General features: G+C 44.3%; 1 protein-coding gene across 1 annotated transcript in view; it reads left to right on the top strand.

Annotated features, from left to right (window-relative positions):
• Positions 1 to 17,793, top strand: part of SPATA21 (spermatogenesis associated 21) — a 35,187-nt gene that overhangs the window by 13,181 nt on the left and 4,213 nt on the right. Inside the window, exons 8-9 of the mRNA XM_018066190.1 lie at positions 2,319 to 2,390; positions 2,510 to 2,627. Of these exons, the coding sequence (XP_017921679.1) occupies positions 2,319 to 2,390; positions 2,510 to 2,627 (190 nt within the window). The remainder of the gene's footprint in view (positions 1 to 2,318; positions 2,391 to 2,509; positions 2,628 to 17,793) is intronic.

Below are 17,793 nucleotides of genomic sequence, written 5' to 3'. Positions count from 1 at the left end.
CAGACTGCACCCAGGAGACGCTGGCCACTGGTCTCGTCCATCCTCTCAATGTTCTTTAGCTGCCTGCGGTGTGCCCATTCCTGTGCTGGGCACTGGCATAACGGGATGCGTAAGACCTGTGAGATCTGCCCTCAAGATGTTCGCACAGTCACGACGCAGAAGGAAGAGTTGCCAAAGGCAGCAGTGCTCCCGGTGGCTTGGATAAGGGGTAAGGGAGGAAGGCTTCCTGGAGGAGGTGATGCCTGAGCCAAATGGCGAAAGAGCAAGCAGGAGTTAGGCAGGACGAGAAGAAGGGCATTCCTGCTGGCAGAAATAACTTGCACACAGGGCATAGGGCACAGAATGAGGAGCATTGTCCCGTCGTGGTTTGGTTGACTAGATGCAGGGAACACAGCAGAGCAGTGGGGGCCTGGGCTCCGGACCCCTGAGTGTGGATCTGCTTCCTCCATCACTGTCTGAGGGTGAGTCCTCACTCAAGCTAGGTTAGGCATTGGCCTCAGCTTGGTTCTTGGGTGATCCCAGGCCACGGCCTGCTTTTGTCTGTGCCTCAGGCCTCATCTGTGACAAGGGGATTAGAGTATCAGCGCCTGCTGCTCCCCACACCCCCCGCCCCAAGGAGGACTTTAAGGATTAGAGACCATTCATTAACTTGTCAAGCGGTTGAGAGGACTGGCATCTGGTCCCACAGCTCCATGGCAAATAGAAGAGGGGAAAGTGGAAGCAGTGACAGATTTTATTTTCTTGGGCTCCAAAATCACTGTGGACAGTGACTGCAGCCATGAAATTAAAAGATGCTTGCTCCTTTAAAAGAAGGAAAGCTAGGACAAACCTAGACCGCATATTAAAAAGCAGAGACATCGCTTTGCCAACAAAGGTCTATCTAGTCAAAGCTATGGTTTTTCCAGTAGTCAGGTATGGATGTCAGAGTTGGACTATAAAGAAGACTGAGTGCCAAAGAACTGACACTTTCAAACTGTGGTGCTGGAAAAGACTCTTGAGAGTCCCTGGGACTACAGTGAGATCAAACTCGTCCATCCTAAAGGAAATCAACCCTGAATATTCGTTGGAAGGACTGAAGCTGAAGCTCCAATACTTTGGCCACCTGATGTGAAGAGCTGGCTCATTGAGAAAGACCCCGATGCTGGTAAAGATTGAAGGGAGGAGAAGCGGACGACAGAGGATGAGATGGTTGGATGGCATCACTGACTCAATGGACCTAAATTTGAGTAAATTTCAGGATATAGTGAAGGACAAAGGAGACTCGTGTGCTGCAGTCCATGGGGTTGCAAAGAGCTGGACACAACTTAGCGACTGAACAATAATAACAAAGCTGAGAGAGCATTTCCCAAGCACCTCTTTGTTTTAAGCCTTGAGGACACAATACAGAATAAAACACCCAGTGCCTGTCTACCAGAGCTTCTGTGAAACCCCAGGTCTTATGAGTGTGTGGCTGAAATACAAGTGTCTTATGAGAATGTTCAACTGGGACTCTGACCTACACTGGTCTGACTTCCCTCAGGAAGTGGTGGTCAAAGGAAGCATTAAGGGAAAGAGTTGGAGGGAATTCCCTGGTGGTCCAGTGGTGAGGGCTTGGCACTTTTACTTCCGGGGGCAGAGTTCAGTCTGTGGTTGCAGAACTAAGATCCTGCAAGCTGCATTGCATGGCCACAAGAAACAAAAACAAATAAACGAAGAGTTAGCGTGTGGTGGAGAGAATTCTGAGATGAGAGCGCAGCACGTACAAAGGCCCGGAGTGGGGGAGGAGGGCCCCCGGTGGGAGCAGGTTAGTGCTAGGGGAGCTTGGTACCTGGTGAGGCTGCAGACAGCTGACAGGCAAGTCTAGCAGGACTTTGAAGGCCACAATGGGAACACTGCAGGTAAAGATACGTGCTCATGCAAGACTAACAGACTGTAATAAGAGTTGCTGACATTTGTTGAGCATGTGTTTGTGTGCATGGCCCTATTCTAAGCACATTGCCTCCATTTCTCTCCCTTGAGAAAGGCGTTATGGTCATCTTCACCCTATTAGATGAGAAAACTAAGGCTTAGTGGGGCTAAGAGACTTTGGCAGTGTCACAGAGATAGTGAGTGACATGAACTCAGATTGCTGCTTCTAGAACCTTCTGGGAGCCTCTAACCCAGGAGATTTTAATTTTTTTCCTTCTACTTCCCTATGTGTCCCGCACTTTCTACATCGACTATGTGTTACTTTTATAATCAACTCCAACAAGTAAATGCTAATAGCCTTGCCTGGGTTGCAGTGTGCGAGCCTGCTTTGGAAGGCCCCTGCCCACTCTGTATTCTTCTGGCCCCCACAGGAGATGGTCACGTGAACTTCAAAGACTTCTTGACTGTGATGACAGACACCAGGCGCTTCTTCTGCTCTGTAGGTGAGCAGGGGAGAGCCCAGGGCACTCAGAGCTGGGGGGGGCGGGGCAGGTGGCTAGTAGGGGGCTTGGGCATCCCGGGGTGTCGAATGGTAACGGCAGCCACCATCCCATGTCTCCAGAACAGAATGCCCTGATGGACATGGCTCCTCCAAACCCCCACACTCTGTTCTTTGAGATCCTGTCCCTGCTGGTGGAGATGCTGGCCTTACCCGAAGGAGCTTTAGAAGAGATCACCAGGTGAGTAGGTCTGATGGTTGTGGGTGGAGGATTGTAGGCACAGAAATAGCACCTAGCCTTTTGGCAGTGGAGGATTTTGGATAGTTAGGACTCTTAGTTGCAAGCAAAACACACATAAAACTGGCTTATGCAAAAGGGGAATGTATTGGCTCACGTCACTGCTCAGGGCTTCAGGAATGGCTGGATCCAGGAGACCAGCTGATACCATTGAGGCTTTATCTCTCCTGCTCATCTCTGCATTGGCTTCAAGCTCAGCTAGGCTCTTCCCACAGTGAGAAGGATGGCAACTGGCGGCCCTTACTCATTACCCTCTTAGTTTTGCAACCTCAGCAGCAAGAGGAGTACCTTCTTGCAGTACACGTATAGCAATCCCAGAAAGAAAATGTGACAGAGCCTGTTTGGGCTGGACAACAAGACATGGAAGCCTCCCCACATTTCTAGAGTGGGCTGCTGGATGGTCTTTCTCATCTAAGAAACAGATGGCTGTGTTTCTAAAAATGACATGAACACTTGATGGGTAGAAGCAAAGGGTCGCTCTTGCAGCGCACAGAGGCTTGTCTCTGTTGTTGAGAAAATTGGATAATTTTTTCCTACCACAGACCAGGCCTTTTCTGCAGGGGCCAGAAGAGGGGGAATGATTACATGTGTTTCAGCAACACCAACTTAGCAAACCCCAGAGACAAGAGATCTGTCTTCTTTCCAGCATCTCTAAATCACTAAACATATATAGCCTGAAGATGGCAAATGTATAATTTGAAAAGCAATAAAACAAATTCCCATGTATCCATTTCTTCAGTTTAAAAATAGGTAATTTCCAATCATCTTGAAGCCCCTGAGTGCCCTACCCTAACCACAGAGTACTTTCTCTCGTAACAAGAACCAACCCTTATTCATTTGCTTTTTGTTTTAAAATCTCACTGCTTATTTTTCCCCATGTCATTCATTGAAAATTTCAAATGTATGGCAAAGTTAAAAGAATTTTACAGTGAACAGTTAGCTACCCACCGCCTAGATTCTACTGTTGCCATTTTGCCATTCTTTTACCTATCCATCCCTCTATTCTTCAATCTGTATTATTTATTATTTCATTTTATAGTAAATTATAGTCATTTCCCTCTAAATACGTCAGTATTTTGGGCTGGGGAAAAAGTTTGCTGGGTTTTTCATAACATCTTACAGAAAAACTTGAACATACTTTTTGGCCAACCCAATATATATCATCAGCTAATGATCAATATTTGCATAGAGCTTCCCCACCCCTATCTTTTGAGATTCATATAATGTACATTTGGTGAAATGCACAGATCTTAAGTGTATCATTTAGTGAATCTCAACAAATTCCCACACCCCAGCAACCCGAGCCCCTGTCAAATTATACAAAATTTTACTATCATTCCAGAAACTGCCCTCATGAGCTTTCCCAGCTGGTCCCTGAAACTACACTTCTTTTAATTTTTTTCCATCACAGATTGGTTTTGTCTGTCTTACAACTTCATATAAATGGAAACATACAGAGTACAGTCTTTAGTGTCCAGCTCCCTTCACTCAGCGTAATGCCTTTCCCCCCAAACTTTAACATTTAAAAAAAAAAACTTACTTATTTATTTGGCTGTGTCAGCTCTTAGTTGCAGCAAGTGGGATCTTTTGTTGCAGCGTGCCAGCTCCATAGTTGCAGCACACCCTGACTGTGCGTGTGTGTGTGCTCAGTTGCTTCAGTCGTGTCCAACTCCCTGTGACCGTATGGACTGTAGCTGCCTGCTCCTCTGCCCCTGGGATTCTCCAGGCAAGAATACTGGAGTGGGGTGCCATGTCCTCCTCCAGGAGATTTCCCAACCCCGAGATCAAACCCATGTCTCTTGTACTGCAGGTGGATTCTTTATACCCACTGAGCAACCTGGGAAGCCCATGACTATATCACGATATAACCTATTTGATCAGCAAATGGACATTAGGTCTATGTTCAGTTTCCAGCCATGGTAGAAACAGTGTGACTGTTCTGTATCTGTCTCCTGGGACACCTGAGCAAGAGTTTCTTCAGAGCTGTAGTTCTGAAACTTTTTGATCTAGGAAATCTGTTATTATTTTTTATATTTGAATTTAAGACTGAGAGATCTAAAAAATAAATATCTATTTAACAAAGATAAGCTATGTGATATTCTAGAGAAGACAGGGATCAAGACCATCCCTAAGAAAAAGAAATGCAAAAAGGGAAACTGGCTGTTTGAGGAGTCCTTACAAATAGCTATGAAAAGAAGAGAAGCGAAAAGGAAAGGAGAAAGGGAAAGATATAAGCATCTGAATGCAGAATTCCAAAGAATAGCAAGGAGAGAGAAGAAAGCCTTCCCCAGTGATCAATGCAAAGAAATAGAGGAAAACAATAGAATGGGAAAGACGAGAGATCTCTTCAAGAAAATTAGAGATACCAAGGGAACATTTCATGCAAAGATGGGCACAATAAAGGGCAGAAATGGTATGGACCTAACAGAAGCAGAAGATATTAAGAAGAGGTGGCAAGAATACACAGAGAACTATACAAAAAAGATCTTCATGACCCAGATAACCACAATGGTGTGATCACTCACCTAGAGCCAGACATCATGGAATGCGAAGTCAAGTGGGCTTTAGGAAGCATCACTATGAACAAAGCTAGTGGAGGTGATGGAGTTCCAGTTGAGCTATTTCGATCCTAATAGATGATGCTATGAAAGTGCCGCACTCAATATGTCAGCAAATTTGGAAAACTCAGCAGTGGCCACAGGACTGGAAAAGGTCAGTGTTCATTCCAATCCCAAAGAAAGGCAATGCCAAAGAATGCTCAAACTACCACACAGTTGTACTCATCTCACATGCTAGTAAAGTAATGCTCACAATTCTCCAAGCCAGGCTTTAGCAATACGTGACCCGTGAACTTCCAGATGTTCAAGCTGGTTTTAGAAAAGGCAGACAAACAAGAGATCAAATTGTCAACATCTGCTGGATCATCGAAAAAGCAAGAGTTCCAGAAAAACATCTATTTCTGCTTTGTTGACTATGCCAAAGCCCTTGACTGTGAGGAATATAATAAAATGTGGAAAATTCTTAAAGAGATGGGAATACCAGACCACCTGACCCTGCCTCTTGAGAAACCTGTATGCAGGTCAGAAAGCAACAGTTAGAACTGGACATGGAACAATAGACTGGTTCCAAATAGGAAAAGGAGTACGTCAAGGCTGTATATTGTCACCCTGCTTATTTAACTTATATGCAGAGTACATCATGAGAAGTACTGGACTGGATGATGCACAAGCTGGAATCAAGATTGCTGGGAGAAATATCAATAACCTCAGATATGCAGATTAACACCACCCTTATGGCAGAAAGTGAAGAACTAAAAGGCCTCTTTGATGAAAGAAGAGAGTGAAAAAGTTGGCTTAAAACTCAACATTCAGAAAACTAAGATCATGGCATCTGGTCCCATCACTTCATGGGAAATAGATGGGGAAACAGTGGCTGACTTTATTTTGGGGGGCTGCAAAATCACTGCAGATGGTGATTGCAGCCATGAAATTAAAAGACGCTTACTCCTTGGAAGAAAAGTTATGACCAACCTAGACAGCATATTAAAAAGCAGAGACATTACTTTGTCAACAAAGGTCCGTCTAGTCAAGGCTATGGTTTTTCCAGTGGTCATGTATGGATGTCAAAGTTGGACTGTGAAGAAAGCTGAGCACCGAAGAATTGATGCTTTTGAACTGTGGTGTTGGAGAAGTCTCTTAGTCCCTTGGACTGCAAGGAGATCCAACCAGTCCATCCTAAAGGAGATCAGTCCTGGGTGTTCATTGGAAGGACTGATGCTGATGCTGAAACTGCAATACTTTGGCCATCTGATGTGAAGAGCTGATTCATTGGAAAAGACCCTGATGCTGGGAAAGATTGAGGGCAGAAGGAGAAGGGGATGACAGAGGATGAGATGGTTGGATGCCATCACTGACACAATGGACATGAGTTTGAGTGAACTCCAGGAGTTGATGATGGACAGGGAGGCCTGGCGTGCTGCGGCTCATGGGGTCGCAAAGAGTCAGACACGACTGAGCGACTGAACTGAACTGAACTGAACCCCATTACATGTTAATCCAAAACATTTTAAATAAAAAATAACAGTACTTTCCAAAACAAACAAAAAAGTTAATGAGAAGAATGTCATTGCTTTACAGTATCGAGAATCTCTTCAGCATCTGGAGTAAAAGAAGTTGGCTGGATTTTCTTATCTGCTTCTGCATTCAATCTGTTGCAATCTGTTTTTTCAGTTGAAGAATATGAAGTAATAAGTCATCACACAAATATGTAATTGGAAAAAGCATTTAATAGTTCTTTCATTTAATAGCCACATATCATGGATTTTTTTTTTTTTTTTTTTTACTTTTTGGAGCAAGCATTTAATGAGGAACATTTCTTTGAAAACAAAAGAGAAACAGAGGTTAATGGGAACAAATTGTGAACTCAGTTTTTGAGTCCAGAGGGCAGTTAGTTTCGAGGATTCTTGAGTGAGGGACTTCCCTGGCAGTCCAGTGGCTGAGACTCTGTACTCCACTGCAGCGGGCACGAGTTCAATCCCTGATTGTGGGAACTGGGATCCTGTGAGCCCTGAGGCTCAGCCAAAAAAAAAAGGAGGCTCTCTGGGGGCCTTAGGAATTTTCTGGCTTGCAGTTCAAATGTCTTTGGTGATGGCACTGGGTGTTCCAGTGAACTAACAGCAGCAGGCATTCAGGTTTTTATACGTAACCTGTTGTGAGTTTTTCCTTTTGAAGTTTAAGTTGCTTTATCTTGCAGGGCACTGGGGGAAAGGGCAGCCCTAGTTTTTAGTGATGCCAGCTCAGGAAGGTGGGAGGAAGACAAGCTTACAGACACGATATGCCAAGTGGCAGGAGGCAGTTTATACAGAGGACAAAAGGCTCAAAGTGAGTGAGCTGTCCTGCGACCGACAAGGGTGTGACAGCTTTTGTTGAAACATAGAATGTTTCTCTCCACAATAATGCCAATTTTTTCAAAGGAAATCAAAGTATGACCAATTTGTTTGGGAAAATAAGTCTAGTCTCATTAAGCATGGCTAAATTATTTTAAAATTGATTTATTGTTTTGTTATTTAAGTGTAGTTGATTTATAATGTTGTGTTAGTTTCAGCAAAATGGTTCATACATATGTATTTTATAATTTATATAATTATTGGGACTATATATCATCATATATAATACATATATATTAGGTGCTGGGATTGGGTTCTTTTACTGTGGAAGCCCAGGTTCAATCCATGGTCAGCAAAACATCCTGTATGCTGCACAGCACAGCCAAAATACAAAAGTATATATATATATATATTTAAAAAGAAATCACAGAAGCAAAGAACATTCAGTTCAGTTTAGTTGCTCAGTCGTGTCCAACTCTTTGCCACCCCAGGACTGCAGCACTCCAGGCTTCCCTGTCCATCACAAACTCCTGGAGCTCACTCAATTTCATGTCCATCGAGTCCGAAATGCCATCCAAACATCTTATCTTCTGTCCTCCCGCCTTCAATCTTTCCAAGCATCAGGGTCTTTTCTAGTGAGTCAGTTCTTCGCATCAGGTGGCCAAAGTATTGCAGTTTCAGCTTCAGCGTCAGTCCTTCTAATGAATATTCAGGGTTGATTTACTTTCGGATTGACTGGTTGGATCTCCTTGCAGTCCAAGGGACTCTCAAGAGTCTTCTCCAACACCACAGTTCAAAAGCATCACTTCTTCGGTGCTCAGCTTTCTTTATAGTCCAACTCTCACATCCATACAAGACTATTGGAAAAACCATAGCTTTGACTAGATGGACCTTTGTTGGCAAAGTGATGTCTCTGCTTTTTAATATGCTGTCTAGGTTGGTCATAGCTTTTCTTCCAAGGAGCAAATGTCTTAATTTCATGGCTATGGTCACCATCTGCAGTGATTTTGGAGCCCAAGAAAATAAAATCTCACTGTTTCCACTGTTTCCCCGTCTGTTTGCCATGAAGTGATAGGATCAGATGCCATGATCTTAGTTTTCTGAATATTGAGTTTTAAGCCAACTTTTTCACTCTCCTCTTTCACTTTCATCATGAGGCTCTTTAGTTCTTCACTTTCTGCCATAAGAGTGGTGTTACTCTGCATATCTGAGGTTATTGATATTTCTCCCAGCAATCTTGATTCCAGCTTGTGCTTCATCCAGCCCAGTGTTTCTCATGATGTACTCTACATATAAGTTAAATAAGCAGGGTGACAATATATAGCCTTGACACACTCCTTTCCTGATTTGGAACCAGTCTGTTGTTCCATGTCCAGTTCTAACTGTTGGTTCTTAACATGCATACAGATTTCTCAGGAGGCAGGTGAGGTGGTCTGGTAGTCCCATGTCTTTAAGAATTTTGCACAGTTCGTTGTGATCCACAGTCAAAGGCTTTGGCACAGTCTATAAAGCAGAAGCAGATGTTTTTCTGGAACTATTTTGCTTTTTCGATGATCCCGTGGATGTTGACAATTTGATCTCTGGTTCATCTGCCTTTTCTAAAATCAGCTTGAACATCTGGAAGTTCACAGTTCATATACTGTTAAAGCCTGGCCTGGAGAATTTTGAGCATTACTTTGCTAGCGTGTGAGATGAGTGCAATTGTGCAGTAGTCTGAACATTCTTTGGCATTGTCTTTCTTTGGGATTGGAAGGAAAAGTGACTTTTCCAGTCCTGTGGCCACTGCTGAGTTTTCCAAATTTGCTGACATATTGAGTGTAGCACTTCACAGCATCATCTTTTAGGATTTGAAATAGCTCAACTGGAATTCCATCACCTCCACTAGCTTTGTTCATAGTGATGCTTCCTAAGGCCCACTTGACTTCTCATTCCAGGATGTCTGGCTCTAGGTGAGTGACCACACCATTGTGGTTATCTGGATCGTGAAGATCTTTTTTGTACAGTTCTTCTGTGTATTCTTGCCACCTCTTCTTAATATCTTCTGCTTCTGTTAGGTCCATACCATTTCTGTCCTTTATTGGGCCCATCTTTGCATGAAATGTTCCCTTGGTATCTCTAATTTTCTTGAAGAGATCTCTCGTCTTTCCCATTCTATTGTTTTCCTCTATTTCTTTGCATGGATCGCTGAGGAAGGCTTTCTTATGGTTCCTTGGTGTGATTCGGAACTCTGCGTTCAGACGGGTATTTCCTTTCCTCCTTTGTCTTTAGCTTCTCTTCTTTTTTCAGCTCTTTGTAAGGCCTGATCAGACAACCATTTTGCCTTTTTGCATTTCTTTTTCTTGGGGATCGTCTTGTTCAATGCCTCCTGTACAGTGTTACGAACCTCTGTCCATAGCTCTTCAGGCACTCTATCAGATCTAACCCCTTGAATCTATTTGTCACTTACAGTGTATGATTGTAAGGGATTTGATTTAGGTCTCCCCTGCATGGTCTAGTGGCAAACGCTCTATGGCGAGGAGCCTAGGAACTGCAGCATGTCACTCTCTTCTGTTTTTCTTTAGACTTACTGTCATGGCTGACATACATCGAGCAATGCACTTTAATTATACATTTTGTTCTTGGATTGAGTTCATACCATTATAATGGAAAACATCTGGTAGAGATAACGTGCTTGTTTGACTAGTCTCAGCTTTATAGAGGTTTTTTTTCTTTCCTTAAGCTAATTAAATACAGCTCTCTTACAAGCTAATTTTTAGCAATACCGTCTGGAGTAGAAAAACATTACATGCATATTATATATATATGTATATATACATGGGGTCGCAAAGAGTCAGACATGCCGGAGCAACTGAACAACGACGATATATACATATGCATATGTGAACATACAGACAGGTGCCAAGACAGGTCTTAAGGCTTTCATTTAAAGCCTTAGTTATGAGGTAGGTACAGTAATATGAAGTTTACTAGTCTATAAAAAAAATAGTTGGATCCAAATTATATTTCTGGCAGATGGAACAAGTTAACGTCAGTTGCCCAGAAGGCTAAAGCTTGTTACTAATTTTTGCGGAGAAGTGCTTTAAGACTTTTGGTTCCACATGCCCCTCCTAAGTTTTGTTCTCTTTCCAATGTCCTGATCTTTCACAGTGTCTGAAAGTGCCTTGAGACAATAAGGAGGTTTTGGGACTGGTAAGACTGGCTTGGAATTACTCCTAGAGGCACATGGGTGTTTTTTTAAAGAGTTACTTTACAAGACAAGGACAGTTTTTTTTAATTCTCAAAGAATTGGGTTGCCGCTTGCATGATATCAAGAAGGGTGACCTACCCATCCACTACATTATCTTGGATTTGTTTCTTTATATCAAGGAGAAGACTTTTCCTTCCAGTCTCCAGATGGAAATTGCAGGACTCCTCTGTGTTCTAGATTTAGAGCTGTGTGGCTTTGGAATATTTTAATAAATCATTCCACAAAGGCTTCAGAATTTTTTTTCCCCTCTGAGTACAATAGTTTTATTTTAGCTTAGGAAACAGTCTCTGAATATCAGGCCAACTTCTAACCATATAATCCCTTTAAAAAAATCACTTTAGCATCTTATCAGGTTTCAGCTGGTACAAACAGTAAATTGTACTGGCAGTACCAAACTTTTTTGTATTTTTCTTGTAAAACCAAAGGCATACCTGTTTCAAGTGACTCAAAACCAAAACTAATGAGCTTTTTATGACTTAACCACAAATGCAAGAGTCATCTTCAAAGAGGGTGCAAAACGTACAGCCCTCCCAAGATCCAGAGTCCCCTCCAAGACAGCTAAAAGAAAGCCTTAAATAACCTCCTCATCTCGCGACCTGTCGATGGTCCCTAGGATACTAGCCATAAACGGAGTGTGACCCACATTCTGTGAGGACATCTGCGTATTCTCAGGGCTGCCAGGCTGACAACTGGCCACCTACAGACACAGACCGGCCCGACAACCTGCATGCCCGGGCATGCAGACGGCCAAGAACTCAGGACAGAAAACGAGAAAAAAGGGAAAGCAATAGCTGTCCCTGGGAGTGTCACTCAGTCGTGACTGACTCTGGTGATCCTATGGACTAACTCCCACTCGACTCCCTGTCCATGGAATTTCCCAGGGAAGAATACTGACGTGGGTTGTCATCTCCTTCTCCAGGAGCTCTTCCCAACCCAGGGATGGAACCCATGTCTCCTGCACTGCTGGCAGATTCTTTACTGTCTAAGCCACCAGAGAAGGCCATGCCTGGGACGGAAAGGATCAGTGACCAGGGGGTACCCAAAACCAAACTCGCAAGAGTCTCATGCCAAATAACTAATTCTTAAATTTTTTCCCCTGCTGATCTGAATTTGGAAAGGAAGGAACAAGAGGGAATTATTACCTTCCTCTCTTGGCCAGCCTTCCCTGGTGGCTCAGTTGGTAAAGAGTCCCCCAGCAAGGAGGACCTCCCCCAGGAGGCCACCTGCAATTGCTGACCCCGGGGTCTGATCCCCGGGTCGGGAAGAAGGAAATGGCAACATGCTCCGGTATTGCCTGGGAAATCCCATGGATAGAGGAGCCTGGCAGGCTGTAGTCCACGGGGTCGCAAGAGTTGGACACAACTTAGCGTCTAAGGCGAGCACTTGACCGGGCACTACAGACAGAGACCCAGGAGGCTGATGTGGTAGGAAATGGTAACATCGGCTGGTTTAATCAGGACCCAGGATCTCTCAGGGGCAGCCCTCCTTTCCCCCCGCCCTGGAGGAGGGTGTCCCAGACAGTGCTAACTCATCCTTGTTATAAACATATGGGAGCTGAAGTTTTCCCCTGTCCTGTTAGGATTTTCAGCTGGGACTGACATAAGACAGGAGAAAAGCATAAAATGTATTTACATGTACAAAAGAAGAAAAACGCTCAGAAGAAAAATGGGGACTCAAAGAAGTGACTAGGCCTAAGTGCCTATATACTAGCTTGAACAAAGAGTAGTCACTGTAGAAAAGTAACTGAGTGACGTGGTGGCGATGGTCTAGTCGCTAAGCCGTGTCCAACTATTGCGACCTGATGGATGTAGCCCACTAGGCTCCTGTGTGCACCGGACCTCATACGGGCAGGCTGAAGGAAAACACTGCTTAACTGGACACAGTTCTCTTGGCCTCTGTGCCTCATCTCTTGTGATAAGAATGCTTCTTCCTCCTACCATAGAGAAGGTACCTCTCACATGGCACTTTTATCTCCTGCTTTTAGAAAGAAAAAGGAAGGTCAGTGTACCCCTCTTGCATCTACAGTTTATCAAGTGCCTTTAATTCAAAAGAAGCAGTATGGGAGTTCCCTGGGGGTCCAGTAGTTAGGACTTGGTGTTTTCACTGTAGTGGCCTGGGTTCAATCCATTGTTAGGGAACTAAGATCCTTCAAGCCTTGTGACAGAGCCAACAAAAAACACCCACAAAACCGAAATAACCAATATCCCAAAGTGGCATATTGTGGGAGTGGCAGGTTCTGAACTTCAAAAGTAAAAACAAGTGACCAGCGTAGCCCACAACTCAACGGCACACACGCTTTTCCTCGAGACAGTCATAGTATGCAGCAGCAGGGCTTCCAAAGATGCCTATAGGCACCTCCCTGGCGGTCCAGTGGCTAAGATGCCTTGTTTCCAATGCGAGTGGCCTGGGTTCGATCCCTGGTCGATCCACATGCTGCAACTAAGACCTACTGCCTGAATAAATAAATATTTTTTTAAAAAGAATAGTTATTAAAAAAAGAGAATATTTATAGAGGGATTTCCTGGTGGTCCAGTGACTGAAACGCCACACTCCTAACTCAGGAGCCCAGGTTCGACCCCTGGTCGGGGAATTAGATCCCACATGCAGAAACTAAGAGTCTGCGCGCTGCACTTGTCGCAACTGAAAAGATCCCAAATGCTGCAACTAAGCATCCTGCATGTGCGTGTGCTGCTACTTCAGTCATCTCTGACTGTTTGTGGCCCGATGCACTGTAGCCCGCCAGGCTCCTCTGTCCATGGGGTTCTCCAGGAACACTGGAGTGGGTTGCCGTGCCCGCCTCCAGGGGGTCTTCCAGGCCCAGGGATCAAACCCACGTCTCCTATGTCTCCTGCAGCGGCAGGCGGGTTCTTCACCACTGGTGTGCTGCAACTAAGACCACCAGTGCAGCCAAGAAAAAAGAATATTCATGGAATAATAAAGCGTTAAGTACTCAAGAGTCAAGGTGCAACACAATTAATAATTTTCCTTTTCACCAAGGGTTTTTCTTTTTTTACTCAGTGTATTTTAAATCAGAAATCATTTTTATTTCTTTTTTTTAATTTCTTTTTTAAAAAATATTTATTGATTTGGCTATGCCAGATCTTAGTTGCACCATGCAGAATCTTCTGGTTACAGCATGTGAGCTCTGGCCTGGCACCGAAGAATACAGTGACTCTGAGAGGAGTTTGGTGCCGCTTCCTTGGTTTATGCTAAGGTGGTTTTACCCCCCATTGTTTTGTAGTGACAGTGCACATGTCAACACAAAACACCAGATATCAAGAGAGTGAGAAGACAGGACACAGACTGAGAGAAGATATCTTCAAAACATATCTGATAAAAAGAGTTATCTAAAATTTACAAAGCAGTTTTTAAATGAAATAACAGGGAATCAAACAACTTGGTTAAGAAATAGGCAAAAGATTTGAATAGACACCTCACCAAAGAAGATGCATGATCAACAAGCGTATGAAACGGTGTTCGACATCATGTGTCATCAGGGAATTCCAAATTACGACGCCGAGACGCTCCTGTACACCTGAGAGAACGGTGGAAGCCCCAGGCACTGGCAGTCTTCACGTGCGGGCGAGGGTGTGGGGTCACAGGAAGCCTTGGTTCATTTCCGGTGGGGATGCAGAATGGTGCTGCCACTTTGGAGGACAGTTTGGTGGCTTCTCACAAAACTGAGCGAACTCTCACATGGTCCGGCAGTCGTGCCCCTGGCTATTCACCCCAATAAACTGAAAATTCAGCCCCCACACAAACCCGCACACAGATGTGGATAGCAGTTGTATTCATAGCTGCCAAAACTTGGGGGCAACCGAGGCGTCCTTCAGTAGCTGAAGGGATGAATTAGCGGTGCTACATCTAAACAGTAGAATTTGTTGTTTTTCAGTCACTAAGTTAAGAGGAGAGTGAAAACACTGCTTAAAACTCAGCATTCAAAAAACTAAGATCATGGCAATCCGGTCCCATCACTTCATGGCAGATAGATGGGAAAACAGTGTAAACAGTGACAGACTTTATTTTCTTGGGCTCCAAAATCACTGCAGATGGTGACTGCAGCCATGATATTAAAAGATGCTTGCTCCTTGGAAGAAAAGCTATGACCAACCTAGACAGCATATTGAAAAGCAGAGACATCACTTTGCCAACAGAGGTCTGTCTAGTCAAAGCTATTGTTTTTCCAGTAGTCTTGTATGGATGTGAGAGTTGGTCTATAAAGAAAGCTGAGCACCGAAGAATTAAGACTCTTGAACTGTGATGTTAGAGAAGACTCTTGAGAGTCTCTTGGACTGCAAGGGGATCCAACCAGTCAATTGTAAAGGAAATCAGTCCTGAGTGTTCATTGGAAGGACTGATGCTGAAGCTGAAACTGCAATACTTCGGCCACCTGATGCGAAGAACTGACTCATTAGAAAAGACCCTGATGCTGGGAGGGATTGAAGGCAGGAGGAGAGGTGGGCAACAGAGCATGAGATGGCTGGATGGCATCAGTGACTCGATGCACATGAATTTGAGCAAGCTCCGGGAGTTGGTGACAGACAGGGAAGCCTGGCAGTCCATGGGGTCGCAGAGTCGGACACGACTGAGCACTGAACTGAAGTGAAAAAAACTGATCTGAAAAAGCTATATACTTTATAATTCCAACTACATGACATTCTGGAAAAGACAAAACAATAACAGTAAAAAGATGGGTGCTGACGGGTGAGGGGAGATGGGCGAGGTGGAGCACAGACTCTTTAGAGCAATCTCTTTCTGTTTTGTAAATAAGTTCACTTGTATCATTCTTTTCTAGATCCCACATGTAAGTGATTACCATATGGTATCTGTCTTTCTCTGACTATACCTCACTGTGATAATCTCTAGGTTCATCAATGTTGCTGCAAAAGGCATTATTTCATTCTTTTATGATTAATGCTCCACTTTATATTTTATCTTCTGTATCCATTCATCTTTTGATGGACATTTAGGTTGCTTCCATGTCTTGGCCATTGCAAATAGTGCTGCTGTGAACCCTGGGGTACATGTATCTTTTTCAATTAGTTTTCATCTTTTCCAGATACATGCCCAGGAGTGGGATTGCTAGGTCATACGGCAACTCTACTTTTCATTTTAAGAACGTCCACACTGTTGTTCATGGTGGCTGTGCCAGTACACATCCCCACCAATAGCATAAGCGGACCCTTTTTCTCCACACCCTCTCCAGACTTCCTCTTTCTTCTTGAGTATTTTTGGCATTTATGTCTATATGATACAGATGCACTACAATGTATTGGTTATTGATTTTTGTCTACTGACTTCCTGTTATGGTGAGAATTTAGCTGTCTGATACAACTATCCCCTCAGCTCCTCCCCGTTCCAATATATTATCATTTTTTAACTAAATATTTGCAGTTTCTAATATTATGGCTATGCAATTATTCACAGCTGAGCATTTATACTGCTGATCTAATTTTCTTTCTTGTTTTATTTTCCCAAGGCCAACAACTGCCCTTCTTAGAGACACTACTTTTGGGGCAGTGCTGGGTCTTCATTGCTGCATGCAGGCTTTCTCCAGTTGTGGCGAGCAGGGCTGAGTGGCGGGGGCAGGAGGCTGCTCTTCGCAGCCTCTTCGTGGCGCGTGAGCCTCGTTCCGGCGGCCTCTCTGGTTGTGGAGCGCAGGCTCTAGGCACGTGGGCTTCGGTAGTTGCGGTGCCTGGGCTTAGTTGCCCCGTAGCATGCAGGATCTTCCAGACCAGGGATTGAACTGGTCCTTCACATTGTAAGGCATCATTCCCTGGACAAGCAGGGAAGCCCTGACTTATATTTTTTCCTTTGTGTTCACTGATAATTCTTGCACCTTCCTAAAACTTCTGTTTCTTGGCAGCATTCTCTAAATAACTCCATTATTCTGAGTTTCGGATTGATTTCCTTTTAGGCCTGTGACAGAGCTGTCGTCTTGGGAGTCTGTAGTCATCCTAGAAATTCTTCCTTCCTTCCTTCCGATGGGAATTCTGGCTACTGGTCATGTCTTACCTTTTCTTGGTTTGCTCTTTCTTGGTTTGCTTACTCTTTCTCGGTTTGATTTGCTTAAAAAAAAATTATGGAAGCATGTTTCACCAGTAGGTCCTGGGGGTTAGAAAGCTACCAGCAGGTACGGGAATGCCAGCCCCTGGTGTTCCTGTAGTTTAAGTTACAGTGGCCTCATCTAAGCTGGTTGTCCGCCACGGGAGTTGCGCTGCCACCGTGGGGTCTGTTCACCATCTTCGTTAACGTTTGCCTTTCTTCTGTGTTAGGTCTCTTGTTTCCCGTATGTATATCTTTTCTTTTGTGGTTTCTGCCCTCATTTTGGAAGAACATGCCCTCTAGGAGCTTCCTGAGAAAGGATGCATGGGAGGCAAAAGCTTTAAGATTTTCTATGTCTACCAAGTGCTTATTCTGTCATACTTACTGAATAGTTCATCTGGGTACAGAATTCTAGATTAGTGTATTGGTTAAGGAATAGACCTGTGTACTGTAAAGAACATGGTTTATTTCTCTCACACGGATGGTCTGGAGGAAGCAGGCAGGAAGGCAGTTGTTCAGGCACCCAGTTTCTTCCCCACTGATCGTCCCACCATTCCCTGGGTCGATCCTAAGCCAATTCACCAAAACACGTCCACATTCACGCGCGGGAGGAGCGGAAGGGGAGAGCAGGCAGTTCCCTTTGAAGCTGAGACTGAGAAGCCTGCACACCCTCTGATCAGCTCGGTGGGGGAGAAGCCATTCTCTAGTCCATCTTTTTACGCAGGATGTTGCCTTCTCAGGTCCTAAGTTTACACAGGGATCTGGACCCAGTCTCCATGTGAGGGCTCTGGAGTTCATTTCCTGTGTGTGACCCTCATGAAATCCCCCAGCTCCAGGCTGTAGGGACAGGCAGAGGCCCAGCTTTGCCAACAGCTGAAGCCCTAAGGGCTGTCTATTGCTCTGAGCAGCCCAGACACCCTTCACCACTGCCT

Source organism: Capra hircus, chromosome 2 (assembly GCF_001704415.2).
Source record: "Capra hircus breed San Clemente chromosome 2, ASM170441v1, whole genome shotgun sequence".
Taxonomy (NCBI): Eukaryota; Metazoa; Chordata; class Mammalia; order Artiodactyla; family Bovidae; genus Capra; species Capra hircus.
This window is presented reverse-complemented; position numbering and strand designations above follow the sequence as displayed.